Here is a 19330-nt window from a genome sequence, read left to right on the forward strand (position 1 = left end):
GGGCCCCGACCCGCCTCAGCCGTGCCCGCGGTCTGTGGCGTAGCCGGCTGCGGGCGGGCAGGGTAGAGAGGCGGTCGGCTGCTGCGGCTGGCTCCTGTCCGGGCCTGCGGCACAAGCTCGGGGCCGGTGCCGTTCAGTCAAAGCTTGCCGGCGCGCCGCTGCGCGGAGGGGAAGGCTCGGACGGGCGGTGCCGTGGTGCTCCCCGTGCACGGCCGGGGGAGGCCGGCCCGTCGCCTCCTAGCGCAGGCTCTGAGGTGACCCCAGTCGTGGCGCTTGTGCTTGGGGGTTGTGACCCTCTTGCAGGAGGTGTTGGTGTGCCAGTACAAATATTCGCGTAACCCTCACTCTCGAGTGAACTGCAGGGCCGTCAGAATGTATTTCTAGCTTTTTTTTTTTTTTTTCAAAACTGTAGAGGTCTTCTAATGATGTGTGGAAGGTACAAAACCCACCGTTATTCTCGGAAGACTGTACCATGCAGTGAATTGCATGCCTATTTATTTCCTTCTTGTCAGGGTAGCTGTAAACTATGTGGTTAGTGATTTAATTGCACAGCAAATCAGACGGATGGATTTCTTCTGCCTTAAAGCATGCTTTCATGTATAAGCAGCAGCTAGGTATTTACAGATAATGTTTTTCAGTTCATATTTAAAAGTACTTTTTACGTCTTGAAGCTTTTAAAATTTCCTATAGCATAAAAATGGTTTCAGTAACCAAAAATGTAGCTTCTGTGACACAGTTACCTTGCAAACTAAAATATTATTGAGAAGCTCAAGTTGTTTGTCTCAAGGTGTACCTTTCTTATGGTTTAGATCCAGTGAGCAACTGAGCACCACACAGCTGTTTTCTCATTCTTTCCTTCCACAGTGGGATGAGGAGGAGAAAATACAACAAGAGTCTTGGGGATCAAGATAGGTATGGAAAGGACTCACTCACCAGTTATGGTCATCGGCAAGAGACAGGCTCAACTTGGGGAAGAAAAACCATCAATATAATTGTAATTATGAAGGGAAAACTATTGCAAGCACAAATGAAGCTGTAAATTTCCTTTGCTAGTTCACTAGAAAATGTGAAACTTGTACTTGCTCTCCCTGATTTTAGGAAGCAAAATGCAGTGTGCCACCAGGAGAAAAAGTGGAAGAAGTTGAACAACCCAGTGATATAGAAGAAGGAGGATTAGACCTCAGTGTGTCACTCAAACCTGTCAGTTTCTACATTGCAGACAAAAAAGAAATGCTTCAGCAGTGTTTCTGTGTCATAGGGGAGAAGAAACTACAGAAGATGCTGCCTGATATTTTAAAGGTATTGAAATATGCCTATTGTTTGTATACTTTTTACAAGCTTGAATGCTTGTGTAACAGGATGCATTTATCTCTCAGGTTTAGTGGACTTCCAGTGTAAATGCTGCCTGTATATTTCTTAAGTAAAGATTATATCAGTCTCTGAAAGTGAGTTGCTTGTAGTTCCATGCTTCACACATATGGCCCAGTATTTCTGCTGCTCAGTGTTGTAGCTGCAATGAAAACTCCAAGCTATAGGTCAAGTAAATGATTGTATTGCTTATTTTTTTTTAGCAAGAACCATCCACACACACAGAGTTTTTGGTAGTTGTCAAAACTGAAACATCCCTGGTGTTCTTCAGTGGTTACATTAATGCAGGTGAAAATAGGGAAGGGACTTGGAGTGTGAGATAACTCTTCATTCAGTACAGTTGGAATTCTGCTTACTGTTGATAATCACTCTGTCCTCAGAAGATTTTAATAGCTCATGGTCTTTCTTACTTGTCTTCTTAGAACTGTTCCATGGATGAAATCAAAAGGCTTTGCTTGGAGCAGTTGGAACTGTTATCTGAAAAGAAACTATTGAAGATACTCGAAGGTATGAATGAAACTTTTATGCACCACCAGAGAACAGCCTGCTTCTAAACTGGATTTTCACTCTATAGCTGCTTATATATATACATATATATATATATATATATATATATGTACAGCCTTTTAAGTATATATTAGTGTGTGTGTATATACATGTGAATATATACACATGCTAATAGTGTATATATAGCGTGTGTGTATATATATACTGGTTTTGATCTTTTAAGCTTGAATGAAATAATCCATTGATGATTATTATTAAGCATACATTCAGAAAGCATTAGTGTAAGCTGCTTTTCCTTAGTACCCAAACTAAGAACAAAGCTTTTGACCTGATGGAAAAAACAAAGCTAGGCATGTAGAAGTATTGTTTGAAATTTGTTATTTTAGGTAGACAGACAAGTTGCCTCCTGATTCTCTGCAGGGGAAATCTGACAAACTGCAATACCATTAGTAGTTGCTCTGAAGTATTCAGTGTAGTTAAAGAATTCTTGGTGTATCCCTCTGCTCTGCTGAGACACACAGTTCATATACTGTGATTAAAGATATGACACTTCAGCTTTTCAGTATGTTATTGAACTTCCACTTGATATTTGAGGGCTCTAGAATTTATTTGTAAACATACTGCTGTCTTCTCAATTAAGTGGAACTCTTTGAATCTTGAATGCTGCAGAGTGCCTTCTATTAATTCTGTCTTCTGAGATTTATTTTTAGCGCCTATAGTATTGTACTAGTAATAGCTATTCTATTTTTTTCATAGTACAGTGTAATTGAAGAATGCCAACCATGTTTATAGCAGAAAACTCACAAATAAGGTTTTTGGGTTTGACTAAGTCTAATTTTAGACTATCTGCTTTGACTGGGGAAAAAACTCTTATGCTGCTCACAGTAGAATTAATAATTAGAGAATAAACTTAACAATATAGCATTATTTATATTACCTGCTTAAATTTTCATGTTTGAAACTGTGTATATCTAGGCAAGATTGGAGCCGATTCTGATACAGATGAGGAGGCAGATGGAGGAGACAAGACTGGAGGTGAATCAGTCAGTCAGTGAGTAAAAGACAAAACACTTAAAAACTTAAGAATACTGAACAATGCAGGGATTTTTCATGAGAAAGACCCACTTGCTATATCCTTCATTATGTGATTACTTTAGTTGAATGACAATGAGCTGAGACTGCTAGCAAGCACTAAACTTACAAACATGACTTTGTCACTTTATAGTATTAAATGTGTCTTGAGCACATAACTGTGCTTCACAGTGGTGTTACTGCCCATCAGTTGAGTTGTGGTAATTGAACATGTGCGCACGCCTAGCCTGCAGTGGAAGAGAAGTGATATGGTTTAGGTTAACCCTTTTTTTATAAGCTAAAGCAGGTTGAGTAACCCCTTCCCACCGAGGTCAATGAATTGTGTGTTTTCAGTTCAGCTGAGAATCTTCCCCTCTTATTTTTGGTCCTTCAATCCTGTCCCAGTTGAAGCAGCACTGACACTCACCTGTTCCCCTGTTCTCTGTTAGGTATGTTGTAGAATGTCTGACTTCTAGGACAGAGGCTTCTGGTTTCTTATTCTTAGGTTGGCATCTGTCAGTTTTCTAAAGGCCAACACTTTTAAACTTTTCTTAAAGTACTTGTCTGTTTTCTAAAAGACGTCTTGTTTAGCATGTTACTAAGTTCTTTATCGAACTGGTTAACTCTTTCTGATGGTTTCTATGAAAGTAGTGAAAGGGAAAAGAGTCACTAGTTATTGCCCACAGTGCATCAAATTTTATGAGTCTAGCTTGCTTGTAGAAGACAAAATAACAAGTTCTTCTGGTTTTGTTGCTGACCTGATTACAGCTGGTCCATATTCCATGCACAAACTTAATAAACCTCTGAGATGATACAAGACATTACACCAGTGTTGGGCATATTAAAGTACCCCTTAGCTGCTGATTGCTTAGTTCATCTAGACCTACTGAATAGGAACAAATAGATGGGAAAGGTAGTAGCAGTAATCCAAATGTCACATTCTGGTCAGTATTTTGATTTTACAGAGACACCGGGTTTCTGATACTGTCTTTGATTCAGAACAAGTTTTGAAGTTAATGAAGTAATTTTCTTTGATCACATTTCATTGTATATCATACAAATATTCTAGAAAATGGAGTGATACTAAGTTAAGTGACATTTCAGTTTTTCTCATGTGGTATAGTTTTAATATCCCCTGATACCGTTCCTTCTAGGATTCCATTTGGAGCTGATCTGTGACTGCATTCCCACCCTTTGCTATTTCTTGCCTACATAATCTGTGAATGGTATCAGTACACCATTTATGTGGACTAATTTTCTTATTTCGACATTTCCCTCTGCTGGCTATTTTAAAAAGCAAATAAATTCAGCAACTGAAAAGTACACTAAATATCATGTCTCTTTATATAAAGAAGTCTCTGTTAAGTGATTGATAGTTTGCCAGTAAACTTAATAGAATGAGAAAGCAAACTTCTTGGATAAAGAAAAAAGCCCCAGGATTTTGATTTCTGGAGAAATTATATGACTTTTTTTTTAATATCTAATTCACAAACTCTTCACTGTTCCAAAATATGTGAGTGAAATGTTCTTCATTTTAAAGAGGCATGGCAGGATTAGTGCTGCTAGATTTCAGGAAGGCAGTTCTGTGGCTGTAAGGTGTTTCAAAGCTACTGTTGAGACATGTATTTATGACATTCAGCTACAGTAGATTGAGTGAAGTTTTGCTTATATGCTAATAAAATAAAGTTTTGAGCTAGTGAAAACTTGAAAAGTGGAGATGGTTGTTGTCAATTAATGAATAAAACAACAAAATAAGGAAAGCAGGCAGGATTTACTATTTTTTAACTAGCAGATATCCAAAGACACTTAACAACCCACTTGCTCATGTCAAGTAGGAGTGTTTCAGCAAAATGGCTTGGAAGTCTACAGTTTTTACACCGTACGGTTAATATTCCAGGCATAAGCTGTGAGTGAACCAAAGTGAGTTGGTGTTGCTTCCCTTTTCTCACAGCTGTGTTGGAGTACAGCACAATTAATACTGACTAATTTCTTTAACCATGGCTGCAGTTACCAAAACCTGACAAAGCTAGGTCACCTTATGTTGGTGATGAGAAATGATATGTGAGCAGTAACTGACAGCAAAATCAAGAAAAAAATTGTGTTTAAAAAAAGTAAAAGAAACTGAGAGATGATCAAAATTATAGTGGATTGCTTCCTTTGTTGAACAGAATGGTTAAGGTGCTGCTGGTTATTGTATTTCTGTCTCCATCCTGATACTTTTGTATTTCAGACCCCTCTAAACTGGCCAGGAAAGACAAATTGGTGTAGGATTTGTGTCGGTTCTACTTTTTAATGCAGTGGGTTAAAAAATAGTATGCTACACACATGGGTGCTCTCTCAGAACCTTGGCTCATAGGTTAAGCTGTGTGCTAGCTTTGACAAAAAACAAAAAGGGAAAGCTGGATGATAAATAAGGGGATAGGAAGAAATAGGTGAATTGAGGAAAAGTAAGGTTTTGTATTAATCATTAAGTACAGTGCTCAGTAAGTAGAGCAATATTACAGTTTTGCAACTGTGAAAGCTCTTTTTACTGAACAGTAAATCTTTGTGTTAGGTTAACTTTTTTGCAACGTGTGTGTAAATAAATCTAAATGCAAGTTTGCAAAACTTCAGAAAACTGTTCTGGCCATAACAGCAAAAAGTCAGTCAGTAGGCAGGGATGCTAAATATGCAGCAATGAAGAAATACTGAAAACTGTGTTGCTAAGCTAGACTTTGGTTGCTTGTAATCATGAATATGTTTTTAATTATTATCTGGGTTTAAATGCATGAAAATGTTTGCCTTGGGAAGAGAAAATACTTCAGAATGAAAAAGGTAGTTTGTTTTTTTTAAATTCTCGCTGTTGGTTCTTCCTGGTTTTTCTTCATTACTTGTAGTTTTCTTGTAAATGACTTGGTTTTTTCTGCATTCTCTTAATGATGCAACATAAAAGCTTATTTGTTTTAAATCCAACTGGTCTTAGTTGTTTTCATGAACATGTAAACATGGGAAGGGAAAATTTGAATAAGTCCTACTGTGGTAAAAAATTTGTTAACTGATTCAAAAAATCAGTCTGTTTTTTTCATGCTTTTCTTAAAAAAAAAAAAAGAATAAAAATTCAACAAACTTATACTGTCATCAGTATCTGTATATCAGTAGAAATCCAGAAAGCTTAAATTCAGTACATCTGAAGTAATTGTAAGTGTATCAAAATATACAAGCTTTCTTAGAAGAGTATAGTTTGTACAGTGTCTTCCCCCCCCAAAATAGACAAATGCTTATCTGTCTCTAAAGACCTGCTTCCTATCTCTACCATCTAAAAATAGCAGGGATTTAGAGAAGTTTCTCCAGGTACAGGGAAGAATGCAAAATTTAGATCTATCTGAAGCTTTTGGATGTATTTGTAAATTGAACATTTTTCTGATGCACGTATCCTCATTCTGCCACCTGAATTGGAAGTTCTGAGGCTTTTCCTAAATGTCAGCTGTGTAAAAGCTTCACATGCTTCCATTAGTATTTAAAACCCTTGCTCTGTTATTTTGTCACCATCTTCTGAGTCGAACAACCAGAAATCCTGAAATAAGCATGCAGAAGAACTGAAGAAGCAGGGCCTCTGTGTGCCAATAACTGGAAATTGCTGTTATGATAGATATGCTTAATAACTTGTGAGCTTTGTGTAGATTTTTGACTCTGCAGTTCTAGGATTTTTTTAGTTTGTGTTACTGTCTGCAGTGGAATACCATTAAACTGGGAGAAGTGCTGTATACCAAACTTCCAACTAAGTGACGGATGCTTAATTGAAAGGAGAGTTATAAATGCAGAGGCAGAACCAGAAAATAACTGTTATGAATTTATTATATTTTCGGTGTTGTTGAGGCAGGGGGTTGTCTGGTGTTTTCCATTCTTTTCCTCATGGGCAATGCGGTGGTTGCTAGGGCCTTCTGACAGGGTTTTTTCCAGTACTTTTCTACATTTACAATAACAGTCCATATGACTCTGTGTTTACTTGAGAAAAAAAAAACAAACTCCAAACCATTTTAATAATAAAACCATGATAAATCTCTTTTAACTTATGTACATAAACACTAGCAGCACCCATGCTCATATTAAAGTCATTATATTTTTAACGTGAATCACCACCATATTCTTCACAGAGTTAGCCAATTAACGTTCTGCAAAAACTAAGTACGCATGTTTCTCATTTCATTCAAAAGGTATTAGCATGTTCTTGAGCTATGTTTCCTCTTCCATAAATTGTGTCTATCCTCTAACAGAAGAACTGAAAGTAAATTATTTGCTGTAGTAATAAAACATGTATTAAAAGAGCAAGCGTGCTAATATCAGTGATCATATGTTCATGTATATAATGTAAGTGATCTTTGCTCTGAAAATCTAGTGTACTTATTTTTTTCACTGTATGAATATTTGCAGTTTAATATTTGCTTTTTCAAGAGTTTACAGGCTTTTTACTGCTTTGAGTCATGAATGCAGTTTTTGTTTGTTTTGTTTTAGGAAGGTTAGCAATCGAAAAGCTTGCCTTGTTTTAACATGCTTTGCTCCTGACTGTTGGGCTGTTCACAAGCATGCAATTGCCATCTGATATTTATCTCTTTAGGATGATTTGGTTATCTTAATCATTTGGAATCACTGACAGAATAGGCTACAAAAGTCACTGAACAGACACGTTTAGCATTTGGCATCTCTTTGCTGTCTTCTGTTCTCATGGTGTCCTCAAACTTCAGTTGTTACCAGACTAGACTGATGGACCTTTCATAGTTCATTAAACTATTTGATTAACATCTGCCATTTGGGATGCCTTTCCTGAGGAGCACTACTTCACAAAGACTTTTTTTTCTAATTGCTTGTTAATTATTTTAGTTCCTGTTTGTCATGGAAAAGTACCCTTGTAAAAAAAAAAAAAAAAAATGCAGGAAGCTTACAGGGACTTGGGATTTATAGTCTCATATTTTTTTAGACTCTAGACTGCAAAGCCAAATTTTAGTTTAGGAAGGCACATCATCTTTATGTCGAGAGTAGCAGAGGTACTGATTTCAAGCCTCATTCCAGAGATTTGGGTGAATGTTTCTTAACTACAGTTAAAAGCCCTGTAGGGAAAGTAACATCATGACTGTATCTCAAGTTGTCAGGTTGTCTTCTAGTCCTGTATGTTATTTTTTTTCTGTCAGAAAACTTTCCCTGCTAGTCTCCAACCCCAGTTACTATTGAAGCTTGGAATCTCAACCACCAGTATCACAGTGCTATTGTCTTAATCCTTAGCCATTCACTCCTCTGACCAGTAAACCTTTTTTTCACCTATGCTGCTGTTTTACCTCACTCTGCATAATCTGCTGGAGTGTGGTACCAGATCACCCTCAAACTCACATTTCTTTAACAGTTGTGCAGATTCCTGAAATTAATAGATTCTGTACAGATTCCATGTGTATGATCTGAGGTAAGCACTGCACTGGTGTGGAGCATGCCAACATGAAAAGCTAGCATAGGACAGATCTAAATTTACAGAATAATACCTATTAATATTAATAACAAACTAATACCTATCATCTTTCTGATGAAAAGAACATACTTTGCAAATGTTGTTCTATTTAAAAAAAAAAAAAAGTGCCGAGTCTATCTCTTGGAACAGTGACTTTGAACTTAACTGTCATCCTGGTCGAGATGTATCTTTAAAGACTGATAAAAAGAGGGAGCTCCAAATTACTGTAGTCACATGAAAGAAGAGAGTATTAAATTTGTATACCTTAATTTGTGTGCCTTAATTTTAGATTAGCATAGCTTCTGCTCGCCTTGTTTGGAGACATGATGTTGTGCTACCCTTTTGTAAATCTATACTGCAGTATAGATAATTAGGAAAAAAGTATTTCTTACTAATAAACAAATTAAGCAACGTTAACAAGTTGAGAGCAAAACTGAACTGTGAACTGAAATGCTTCTGCTTGGCCACAAGATGGTGCAAAATGACCACCTATGAAATGAAGTAGTGAAAGTTCACCAGAAATAGTCGGTAAATTCTGAAAGAGTAAAATGTGCTGTAAAAGTGCTTTCGAGTTCTAAAAATTCTTTTGCTGACGGTAGTATTTAAAGGAATGTGTTTTTTCTGTAATCAGTGATAGTGTCAAGGCAACAGGAGAAAACTACAAGTTTTGATGTGTAGGTTTGGTTGTTTTTTTTTTTTTTTCAGTTGATAATTTATTTTTATGTAGCTCTTAAAATGGATATAGGTAATTTCACAGCCAGTGTTTGAACCATACTGGTCAGTGAGTTTTCTGTCAAAGGGGTGATTATAATGTCAGTGAAGTTTGGAACATGCAAGATCAGACTTTCCAAAGTGACACATAGCTGTTCAATGCAATGATGACTACTTAGTTCAAAATGATTAAGTGTGTGTGTGAGGGAGGATGAGGTAGGGACAGCCTAAGCAGCTTTTGCTCTTAGTGATGAGAAGGGTATATCACAACCTTATTTTGGTCACCAGTTGAGTGACTAAGTATAATATATTGTTAGGAGTTGCTTAAAAAAAAAAGTGTATTCTTCTAGATCCATTAACCAGTAGCTGGTCCCGGATCCATTGCTCTACCCAGGTGCTGGCACTCAGGCATACAAGCCCACAAGGTGCATCCTTATGCTCAGACATCCTTGCACAAACTGGCCTCTCTGATAGCTGGTGCAGACCTATGATAGTCCCCAGTTGCTGACACTCATACTGTTGATCTCTTGAGTGTCTAGTGGAGCTATGGTCCCTCAGTTTGCCTGCTTGCAAACTCTGGATGTTTTGGGAATTCTGCCTCTGAACTTAGTCTGTTTGGTATCCTACATGCTGTCTAGACAAGTCTGAGATTTGCTGGTGAATTACAAACATCTGCATACACACTGATGCATGACATTGACATTTTCTGAGGAAGCATGCACATTTTTCATTCTGTCAGCACAATCTTGCAGACCCCTATGACCTATGGTCCCCTTTGCAGTTGCTGGCACTTCACAGATAGATAGATAGATAGATAGATAGATAGATATCTCTGTGTGTGCATATATACAGAGATTGTGTCCTCTCATTTGGAAAAATAGCAATAGAGTTTAATAAGAATGCAGAACAGAATGTAGTGATCAGGTCCAGGGCTTTGCTAGACAAGTGTACTGATCAACAACATGCTCTACTCTTTTTTTTTTCTTTTTTTTTAGCCCCATGATCATGCTTTCTCAATGTGCCTTGGTCTCTCCCTTTTACCACCTTTGGTTCTTCCTCTGAACATCCCATGCTGCCTTACATGTTCCTACACTTCCCTTAAAAACTTAAAAAAATCTGCTGGTACGTTTTATGCAGTTCTGAAACCCTCTTCCCTAGCATCCTATACACACCCTCATGCTCCTGTAGACAGTAGCATCCTCCAGCCTGTAAGGTGGTTTCTCTAGCTGACTGCTCTTACTAGGTTTCATTCACAGCAAATGGGCTGGTTGCTCTCCTTTCACAACCCTAGGAGCAACTGAGGCCAGGTGATCCCTCTGAACTGATGAACTTATTAGGGTTCTCTGCTTCTTGCTTATGGTGACTCGTGCTTATGGTGACTCACCGTTAAACACATAACTTAATGGACAGGACAATACAACAGAGAACTGAGTGTGATAAGCTTTGTCAAGTGACAGGAGAGCAAAACCTGAAATTTGTGGGAAGGTATGCTGCGACAGCATCATGGATAAATTCAGCTGGTGATCTGTGCTGGCACCTGGCCTAACCCCACCCAGTAATATAGGTAGGTGGGGAAATGTTGCTACGCAGCAGTCTGTCACTGTCTCAAAGCAGAGGTTCAGTTAGACTTTGGTCTTAAGCTGTGGCCTGGAGCCTGGCACTGAGAGTGCTGAGAGGATGTTTTTCCCTGGGGCAGGCTGTACAGGGTCACTGGAGGGGTAGTTGGGGTGGGTTTTGGTTAGCTCTGGCCATATGGGTGTCTGTTTGAGAGAACACTTTTCCTCACAGCCTGTCCTCTGCTCGATGCATTTAACAAATCAAACATAGTAATGTCATGTTATCTGGTGTGCCTTTTTCCCCATGACAGCAGGAAGCTTGAGACTCTGGTTAACATGTCTGAACCATCCATACAGCCAACCTAATTTTATTTGTTGAATCCCTGGGATTATTTTACATCTAACAGGTGGAGCCTGTAATCTATTTTGCAACACCTCTGGCCTTTGTAGTAGAAGACTGGTGACTGGAATAGAAAATAAACGAACAAACTTTCTCTTTGTTTGTGAAGAGGCAAAGTTTAAATAATTTTCTGGTGTGGTTAGCCATATATACAGAACTTCCCACTCAGCATAGCTTTCTGAAGATCTAGTTTGTATCCATTCCTTCTCTTTCAGCCCTGACTTGGAATGGAAAGTCCAACAGAAATTGAAAGGTTAGGAGAATACTTCTTGAGTTGACCAAGTAGGAAGGCAAACTGAAAAGATACGTACCACTGAGTTCTGAGAAAAATGCAACACAGTAAATAGTCTGTTCTCAGTTTGTTTTAATGGCATTGGACAGTATGTTTCTCTTTCCTTGCTTAAGATGTAGAACATTAAAAAACCTTTTTTTCAGGTGCAGCTACACAGTCTCCCTAGTCATTTATTGCATGCTAATGTTTACAAAAAGTGGGAGAAACAGAAGAGTCTGATTTGTAACCTTTGCTACTACAGAAAAGGAAATAGCAATCAAAATAACTCTCTCTGTCAGTCCAAGATAGCAAGAAATATTAAGGTGTTCTCCCTCCTAACATAGCCATTGGACACCTGACAAAAATGTATCTTTGAGAGCATGGGGAACATAGGTCTGTATTCAATTTTAGGAAAAGCCTTCAGGGCATCACTGAAAAACACATTGTTAAAGTAATTATATTTGCACCTGTGATAACCGAATATTGCTATCCTTTTTCTAGTGCCGCTCAGCTCCCACAGGCAGCATAGTTTCATTGATTCCGTATTAATATGTATGAAACCAATGCTGCACTGATATTTAGGCTATGAAGTTGGCAATTCTACTGTCAAAATGCTCGCTAAACATGGCAGTTGCACTCTTCAGTGATTCTGTGTCCTTTTGCTTTCCTTCTTCCTATGTATTTCACAGTTTGTGTAACTAGTATGTGTGAAATGTGTGAAGGATATGAACATTTCATGTAAGTATCTTGTCTTTATCCCTTGTATAAAAAAGCAGTTGAAACCTATAGAGATCAAGGGTAGAAATCTTTAAATAGAAGAAACAGAGAAATACAGATACTGAATACATTTTAACAGTTGAGTTGTGTTTAATTTTAAAAAGTGTCCCTTTGTGAAACTATGAGATTGTGATGCAGGAGAGGTTGGTGGTGGTGGGATGATGGTAACTTCATGAAAATAGCTTCTTAATTTCAAAAGAAAACAGTAAATAGTACTTGCAATTGAAACTATATTTTTTTCAAAGTGTTTAATTGTGTGACAGTTTATTCTGCATTTTAGAGAAAAGCTTGGACAGAGGCTACCAGTGAGGATTGTTATTCTAAAAGGCTAGGGTGTAGTGGAAATAATTACTTTATCCTTGTGTATTGCTAGGCAAAGCAAAAAGTAGCCTCATTCTCAAGTGCTTAGATTAGCACTCTGTATGTTCCTCTTGCCTTTATTCATACTGTAGCTGGCCTATTGGCCTACCACCACATAATTTCTTTAGTTAAAGTCGATGTTTCTTAAAAAAATCCTCTTAAATTGTAAAATATGCAGATTAAAATCTTTTTATCTGTGTAAAATATGCAGATTAAAATCTTTGTATCTAATCTTCTTACATCTTCTTATTTGTTTCTAGACAGGACAACAGTGTAGACTCTACTTCTTCTCTCAGAGAAGACAACAAGCTGGAAGGTCAGGAATCAAAACAAGGTATGTAGTGGAGAAAGCTAAAATAATTTTTTCTTCATGTTGGGCAGTGACTAATTCCAGATAACTGATGGCTCTCTCTTGAACAGTAGCTGCAATCACAGAGAAATCATTTTAGAAATCAGCTGGTGTAAGGTTACAGCCTCTCTCTTGGGCCCAGTTGCAGAAAAGAAGAGGAGAATGTTGAAGAAAACATTGTAGGAACTTTGGCTTCTCAATTCTATGAGACTGGAGAGTTATTTTGTGGCTAGAAGCAAATTGCAGCTCTTCAAAGTTTGCTAGTTTAGCTTCTGGAACATGACTGAAGCTCTTGCAGGGCTTACGTGGCTTTTCATATCTAGTTTTTCTGCTGAAGAAAAATTTCAGTCATTTCATTTTTTTAGTACATAGGTAATGGCTAATACTGCTGTTACCATTTGCTGATTCTTTGAGATTCAGTTTTATTTTCTGTTGAGAGGATTATAAGAGCCTACAGTATTGTTTTGACAGTCATAGAAATCCATTGTTTTAATTGTTTGCTGGTAATTTAATAATTTTCTTCAGTCTTCATATATAGTACCTTGCTTTGATTGTGCAGAGATAAGGTCCCAGAGGAGTGATGCTTAACACCCACTGCTCCTGATAACTAGATTATTTTACTTGAAGTCAGTGCCAGTGGAAGTAAACGTTCAAATCTTTGAATCTCTAAAGACAAATGTTTTGTCTTGTATATTTTATCTTTTTAAATGCAGAAATTTAGTGAGCGAGACATTCAGGTACTGTAGTGACTGGCAGAATAGAAAATGCAAAAGCAGTTGTTAGGGTACATTTGAGCATCTGCTGTGTAAGGAAACGGTTTTCTTAACCTACAGCAGTACTTGTTTTATTCCAATCATTAAATCAGCACCACATAACAACTACTAGTAGTATTTTGTGCATGAAGCACTAGAATTGTGGGTGTTTCTGTCTCAGTTTGTTTATTTTCATTTGGACTAGCTGTGTAGAGTAACATCACAAATAACTTTTCCAATCAGAGTGTGTCACAAATTCTTATAAGCTATAGTTCTCTTCTGCAAAGTTCTAACACTGTTTACTTCCTGCAGCTCCTATTTCACAGTTCAGATGTTGTCTAAAAGATGTCTCTTGGAATAACTTTGTGAAATGTTTTTTAATTTTTTTAAGTAATTAGTGAGGGGAATTAAATGGAGAAGGAAATAGTTTAATAAAAACATCAAAACATTTAGAAGCAGGTTACTGTGGCTTTGTGAGGAATGCTTTAAATGTTGCTTGTTGTACCATATGGAATGACCTTCGAATTGACAGGTTTCCTGCAGATCCCTTCCATTTTTGTATAAACAGAGGGAATTGATGACTGTTGCAGGTGATTCCTTCATTGTTTTTTATGACTTAATCAACCAGAGTATCATGATGGCTTTGGACTATAACAGTGGCTCCACTCAAGATGTTAGATTTAAAGAGCTTTTGAGAATATCAATACAAATTAAAAAATACAATTCTAATCATTCTGTTGAGCTGCAGCCTGGGATGCTATGAGAAAAAAGAAAAGAGGATAAGTAAAATGGATAAAGTAAAATTAAAAAAAATGGACTTAAGTGTGCTAAAACGGATTTCACAACTGTAGCTGAAGGAAAAAGTGGAAGTTATCAAAATGAAAAAGATAACGAGAAATGTCAACCATGATCTTTATTACTGGGTAAAATTACAGCTACAAAAGAGGGAAAGACAGCCCTAGTTAAATCTAATTAAACATTTGTAGGCCAGTCAGCTTGTATGAAAGCTGTATTATACAATTTTGGTGCCTCCAAATTCTGAATGAAACCCAAGATGGCTTTGCCCACCTTCCTGGTCCATACTAATTCTGAGACAGATGTGAATGACTGTTAACGTTCTCTTTCTGCTTAGTATGTGACCAACACCAAAAGGAATTCTGTGGTGAGTTGACCTCAGCCAGCAGTAGGCACCCACAAGCTTCTCAATTACTCCTCTCTCAGTGGGGTGGAGGAGACAATCAGAAGAGCAAAAGCAAGAAAAACTTACGAGTCATGATAAAGACAGTTTAATAAGTGAAACAAAAGTTGTGTACTGAAATAAAGCAAAATAAGGGATTTATTTACTACTTCCCATTAGCAGCCTGATTTTTTTAGCTACTTCCTGGAAAGCAGAGCCTCAGCATGCGCAACAGTTACTTGGGAAGACAAATGCCATAACCATGGACAATCCCTCTTTCCTCCTCCTTTCCTTGAGCTTTTAATGCTGGGCATAATGTCATATGGTAGAGAATATCCCTTTGGTTAATTGGGTTCACCTGTCTTGGCTGTGTATTCCTTCCCACCTCTTGTCCAACCCAGCCTACTCCTTATGGGGTCAGAGTGAGAAACAGAGACATCCCTGAGGCCTTGCAACTTCAACACTAGCACTGGTGTGTTATCAACATTGTTTCAGAAACAATTTCAATACACAGCATCTTGAGAGAAAAGCCAGTGATAGGAAGATAATTAGGTAAAGGTATTAAAATCATAGGTCCCTGCTGTGTTAGATTACATTATAAGGTTGGGGTTTTTTTTATAGTTTGAATGTCAGCAAGATTCTGATTGACCGATACTAAAAAAGAACAATTCACAGAGGAACTACTTGCTTCGGTTTCCAGTATATTAATTGTGTTGTTGATAGCAAACCTTGCAAATCAGTACTTCTAGCCCTGCAAATTTGAGGTTCAGGAACCAAAGGTATGAATAAAACTAGCAATACCGAAAAAAATTAACAGTTAGGTGGAAAGGAACCTCTTAAAGCCATATGTCAACACAGTAATTTCAAGAATTGGAGAGTCACAGAATTGTTTAGGTTTGAAGGAACTGTTTCGAGATCATCAAATCCAGTGTGCCTGTTCAAGGTCAGCTAGAGCAGGTTGCTCAGGACCACATGCTATTGAGTTTTGAATAGGTGCAAGGATGTAGACGCAACAACTGCTCTAGTGTTTGACCACCCTCGCTGTAAAAAAATCTTTACATCCGTTCAGATGGAATTTCCTGTGTTTTAGTTTTTGTGCATTGCCATTGATCTTTGCTTGTGCAGTATTGAGAAGAGTTTGGCTCCCTTGTCTTCTTGGTTTCCCATACTTTTAAAGGAGAATTAAAAGAAAATTGTAAAAGCCAGGTTTGCAATACTGTCTGAATATGTATTAAATAAGGAGTATTTTTTATGTGTTAGAGGATCATTATAGACTAGCTTACATGGGAATGCAAACTTTCTTTGAATCTTCACGGCAGGAAATGATCTGTATTTCAAAACCACAGATCTTTAGCTCTAAACCCTCATTATTAACAGGATACAACAGCCATACCTTTGGCTGGTGCTACTACCAAAACCAATTATAAAACTTTTAGAATCAGTAACTTTACCACCATCTGACTATAAATTATTCATTTTAAGCAGGAACCAATCCTACTGTCAGTTTCTGCAAATACAAAAGTTGATGAAGGACTAATAATTTGTGGCCAGTGTGTTGACAGCAGTAGTCACTCTGTAGCCAAATTCTGAGAACAGTTACTTAGGTTCTGTTAAGAGTTTTACTTTGATTGCACTGCTGCTTCTAATTATTTTCTTTTTTAATAAACAGCTTTTAGGCAGCATTAAAGGCCAATGCCATAACTTTCTCTGTGTTTTTACTGAGTCAAATACATCTAAAATACATGTGATAGATTCTGAATAATTGCACTATAAGTGGAGTTTCTATTCATTCTTAGTACTGTGCCTGACTACTGTCCCACTCTTTGTAAAGTATATAAAAGAGTTTTAAAGTGTCATTTTAAAAATTGCATTTTGAAAACTAAGTTTACCTTAAATATAATAAACAATAATCAATTTTGCACTGCAGTGGCTTCCTTGTGATATAAAACCTTATGATATTTTAATTATGAAAATAGATCATGTAACTCTAGGTTAGAGTAAGTTTTCCTGGTACTGCTGCATTACTGTACTGCATGTTTTTCTAAATTGGCATAAAAATGCATTAAAAGTTGTCTGAATTATATCAGCCTCAAAAGTTTGAGGAGAAACAGAAGAGTAATTAGTTGTCTTTTAGATCTTTTTTGCCATTCTTTTTGCCATTAGTTGTCTCATAGATCTTTTTGCCATTCTTTTCATCTACAGAGAAACACTAAGCAGAAGCGATCTTATAAGTTGAAAGAAAAATGGTTCTGGTAGGCAGCTGTGTGATTGTTATGTTTGTGTTACAGGCAAGGGAGAAGATAGTGATGTCCTCAGCATAAATGCAGATGCATACGATAGTGACATAGAAGGCCCATGCAATGAAGAAGATGGCCCAGATGTGCAAGAAAACACTTTCAGAAATGGAGCCAGTCAGATTGATGACCTTCAGAAGGACATTGAAAAAAGTGTGAATGAGATACTGGGACTGGCAGAGTCCAGCTCAAAGGAGCCCAAAGCAGCAACCTTAGCTGTTCCTTCATCAGAAGATGTTCAGCCATCAGCACAGCAGCTGGAGCTTCTGGAGCTTGAGATGAGGGCCAGAGCTATTAAGGCTCTAATGAAAGCTGGTGATGTAAAAAAACAGCCCTGAGATTGTTTAGATTAAATTTTCAGTATTTGTTTTGAAGGATGTGCTGTCTTTTCTCTTCAGTGCTAAAGTATGTTTGGGTTGGGTGTGACATTCCTCATTTGAACCCTATTTTGTATGGTGACTGGTGGCTTAAGCCATCAGTAGTTTTTTTCATTGCCTTTAGTATGCTGCCTTCATGAAATGCATAGAGTGGTTGATGCTTCACTGAGATCCAGTCTCTGTGCTGGGTTATCTCCTCAAGGAGTCACACAAAGTATAGAGCTATGCCAGGAACCTGATGCCTTGCAGAAAGGTTGGGAGAATCAAGGTCTTTATAATCCCAGCTTGTTAAACTACTTCAGAAACTTGATTTATACGTACTTCATTAAAAATACCATTTTGAAGAGATCTTTTGTTGTGTAACTTCTTTCAGCAGTCTGTGATGGGATTTAGATTGCTTATTTCTCCTTTGGGTCCACCTCATCATAATGTGGCTATTCTGGTTAAAATGAATGATGATTCAGTTAAAAACATACTTAATTTTTAGAAAGTTTAATTCTTAAGGGATATTTTTCCTTTCAAAGAAACAGTTGAACCATGTTATTTTCAGAGTTGTGAAAGTGCCTGAAAGTGACAAATGCCAGAGTTTTTATACTATTGACTATGTAATTTTATTTCTCTGCTTCACTGTTTAAAGAAAACAGAGTTTTTTCTTGAGTGTGAAGTATTTTTATTGACAATCTGGCATAATATTTAGGGCAGTGCAGCAAATCAGACTGTTTAGAAGACCTTGAGTATTTAACTGAGGTAGTCATTTTATGTGCCCTGTAAATAGGAAAATCCAGCTAATTTCAGTATAAATTTTTTTAAAGAAGGCATTTAATTTATTATATCAGGTTTTAAAATAATGATTCTATTATCCATTTGAAGAATATTTCTTTGTAAGTAAATTGTATTATAAGATTAATTTTCTTGCTATGATTTCTTACAAGAATTAAAATAATTCTGATCTTGTTTAGAATTAGTGCTGGTTTTATATTTGACTGCCAAACAAATGCATTTTAAAATATTTGTGTGTGTCTGTTTACATATATGCACACAAGTCGATTTTTATATTTTTTAAGGTATGAAGCTTAAGAATGTGGTCCTTGTTAAGTAAAATGATGTATTATGTATTGCTGCTCTGTATTTTCTGTTGGTTGTTACTTGCAAAGTGTCTAATTTGCTGTCTAACAGCAGCATAGGTAATTTCCACATACCATTTTGTAATATTACTGCAGACCTTGTTCTATTCAAATATTATCACTTGAATTCTCTTGCAAGGCTTTTAATTTTCTTATTCTCCTTCCTTTTTCTTTTTTGTCCTTTATTATCTTTTTTCCTTTTCTTTTTTACCTATTCCTTTTAACCCTTTTTCTACCATTTTCCCTTTCTTTATTAGTAAAGTGTATTGTCTTTAGTAGTAAGATGCTTATATATTTCTTAAAGTATGATTGATCTCCTCTAGAATCAACAGTATTGTGAATAAAATGGGAGCAAAATAGTGCAGTGTAAATTTGATTATAAACTAAAACCTTCATTAAATAAAGCTGAGAAAATTACAGTTCACTAAACTGTGGCAGTGACCTGAGTAAATTTCACTTGACTGTAATCAGTTACCCATGGCAACAACATTTTTCTGTAATTTTGTAGCAAATGAAGGGTGTAAGTTGGAATATATGTATCCAATTCAAGTGGTAATTTAATTCAGAATATGTGTGTGTTGTCTTCAGTTAATTTCGTTTGGCTGTTATTTATTTGAGTACAGAGAAACAAAAGCAGGTAATGAAAGCAAGACAGTTGGCAAAAGCTAGATATGCTGTTGTACTATTTGCAAAGTCATAGGGTAGTGGAACTATGTTATACTGTAAAAAATTTTTACTGCTGCTATACTTAGATCCTTAAGGC

The 19330-nt window shown here is 36.9% G+C and overlaps 1 protein-coding gene across 1 annotated transcript; it reads left to right on the plus strand.

Annotated features, from left to right (window-relative positions):
• Positions 1-1017: 1017 nt before the first annotated feature.
• On the plus strand, positions 1018-17787 carry CAAP1 (caspase activity and apoptosis inhibitor 1). Its single transcript, XM_026866655.1, has 5 exons — positions 1018-1299; positions 1791-1875; positions 2851-2926; positions 12755-12828; positions 17061-17787. Exons 1-5 carry the CDS (start codon positions 1231-1233, stop codon positions 17402-17404), a joined length of 648 nt encoding a protein of 215 aa, XP_026722456.1. The 5' UTR covers positions 1018-1230; the 3' UTR covers positions 17405-17787.
• Positions 17788-19330: the final 1543 nt, after the last annotated feature.

The sequence above is a fragment of the Athene cunicularia genome (genome assembly GCF_003259725.1).
Source record: "Athene cunicularia isolate RWA chromosome Z unlocalized genomic scaffold, athCun1 chrZ_part3, whole genome shotgun sequence".
Classification (NCBI taxonomy): Eukaryota; Metazoa; Chordata; class Aves; order Strigiformes; family Strigidae; genus Athene; species Athene cunicularia.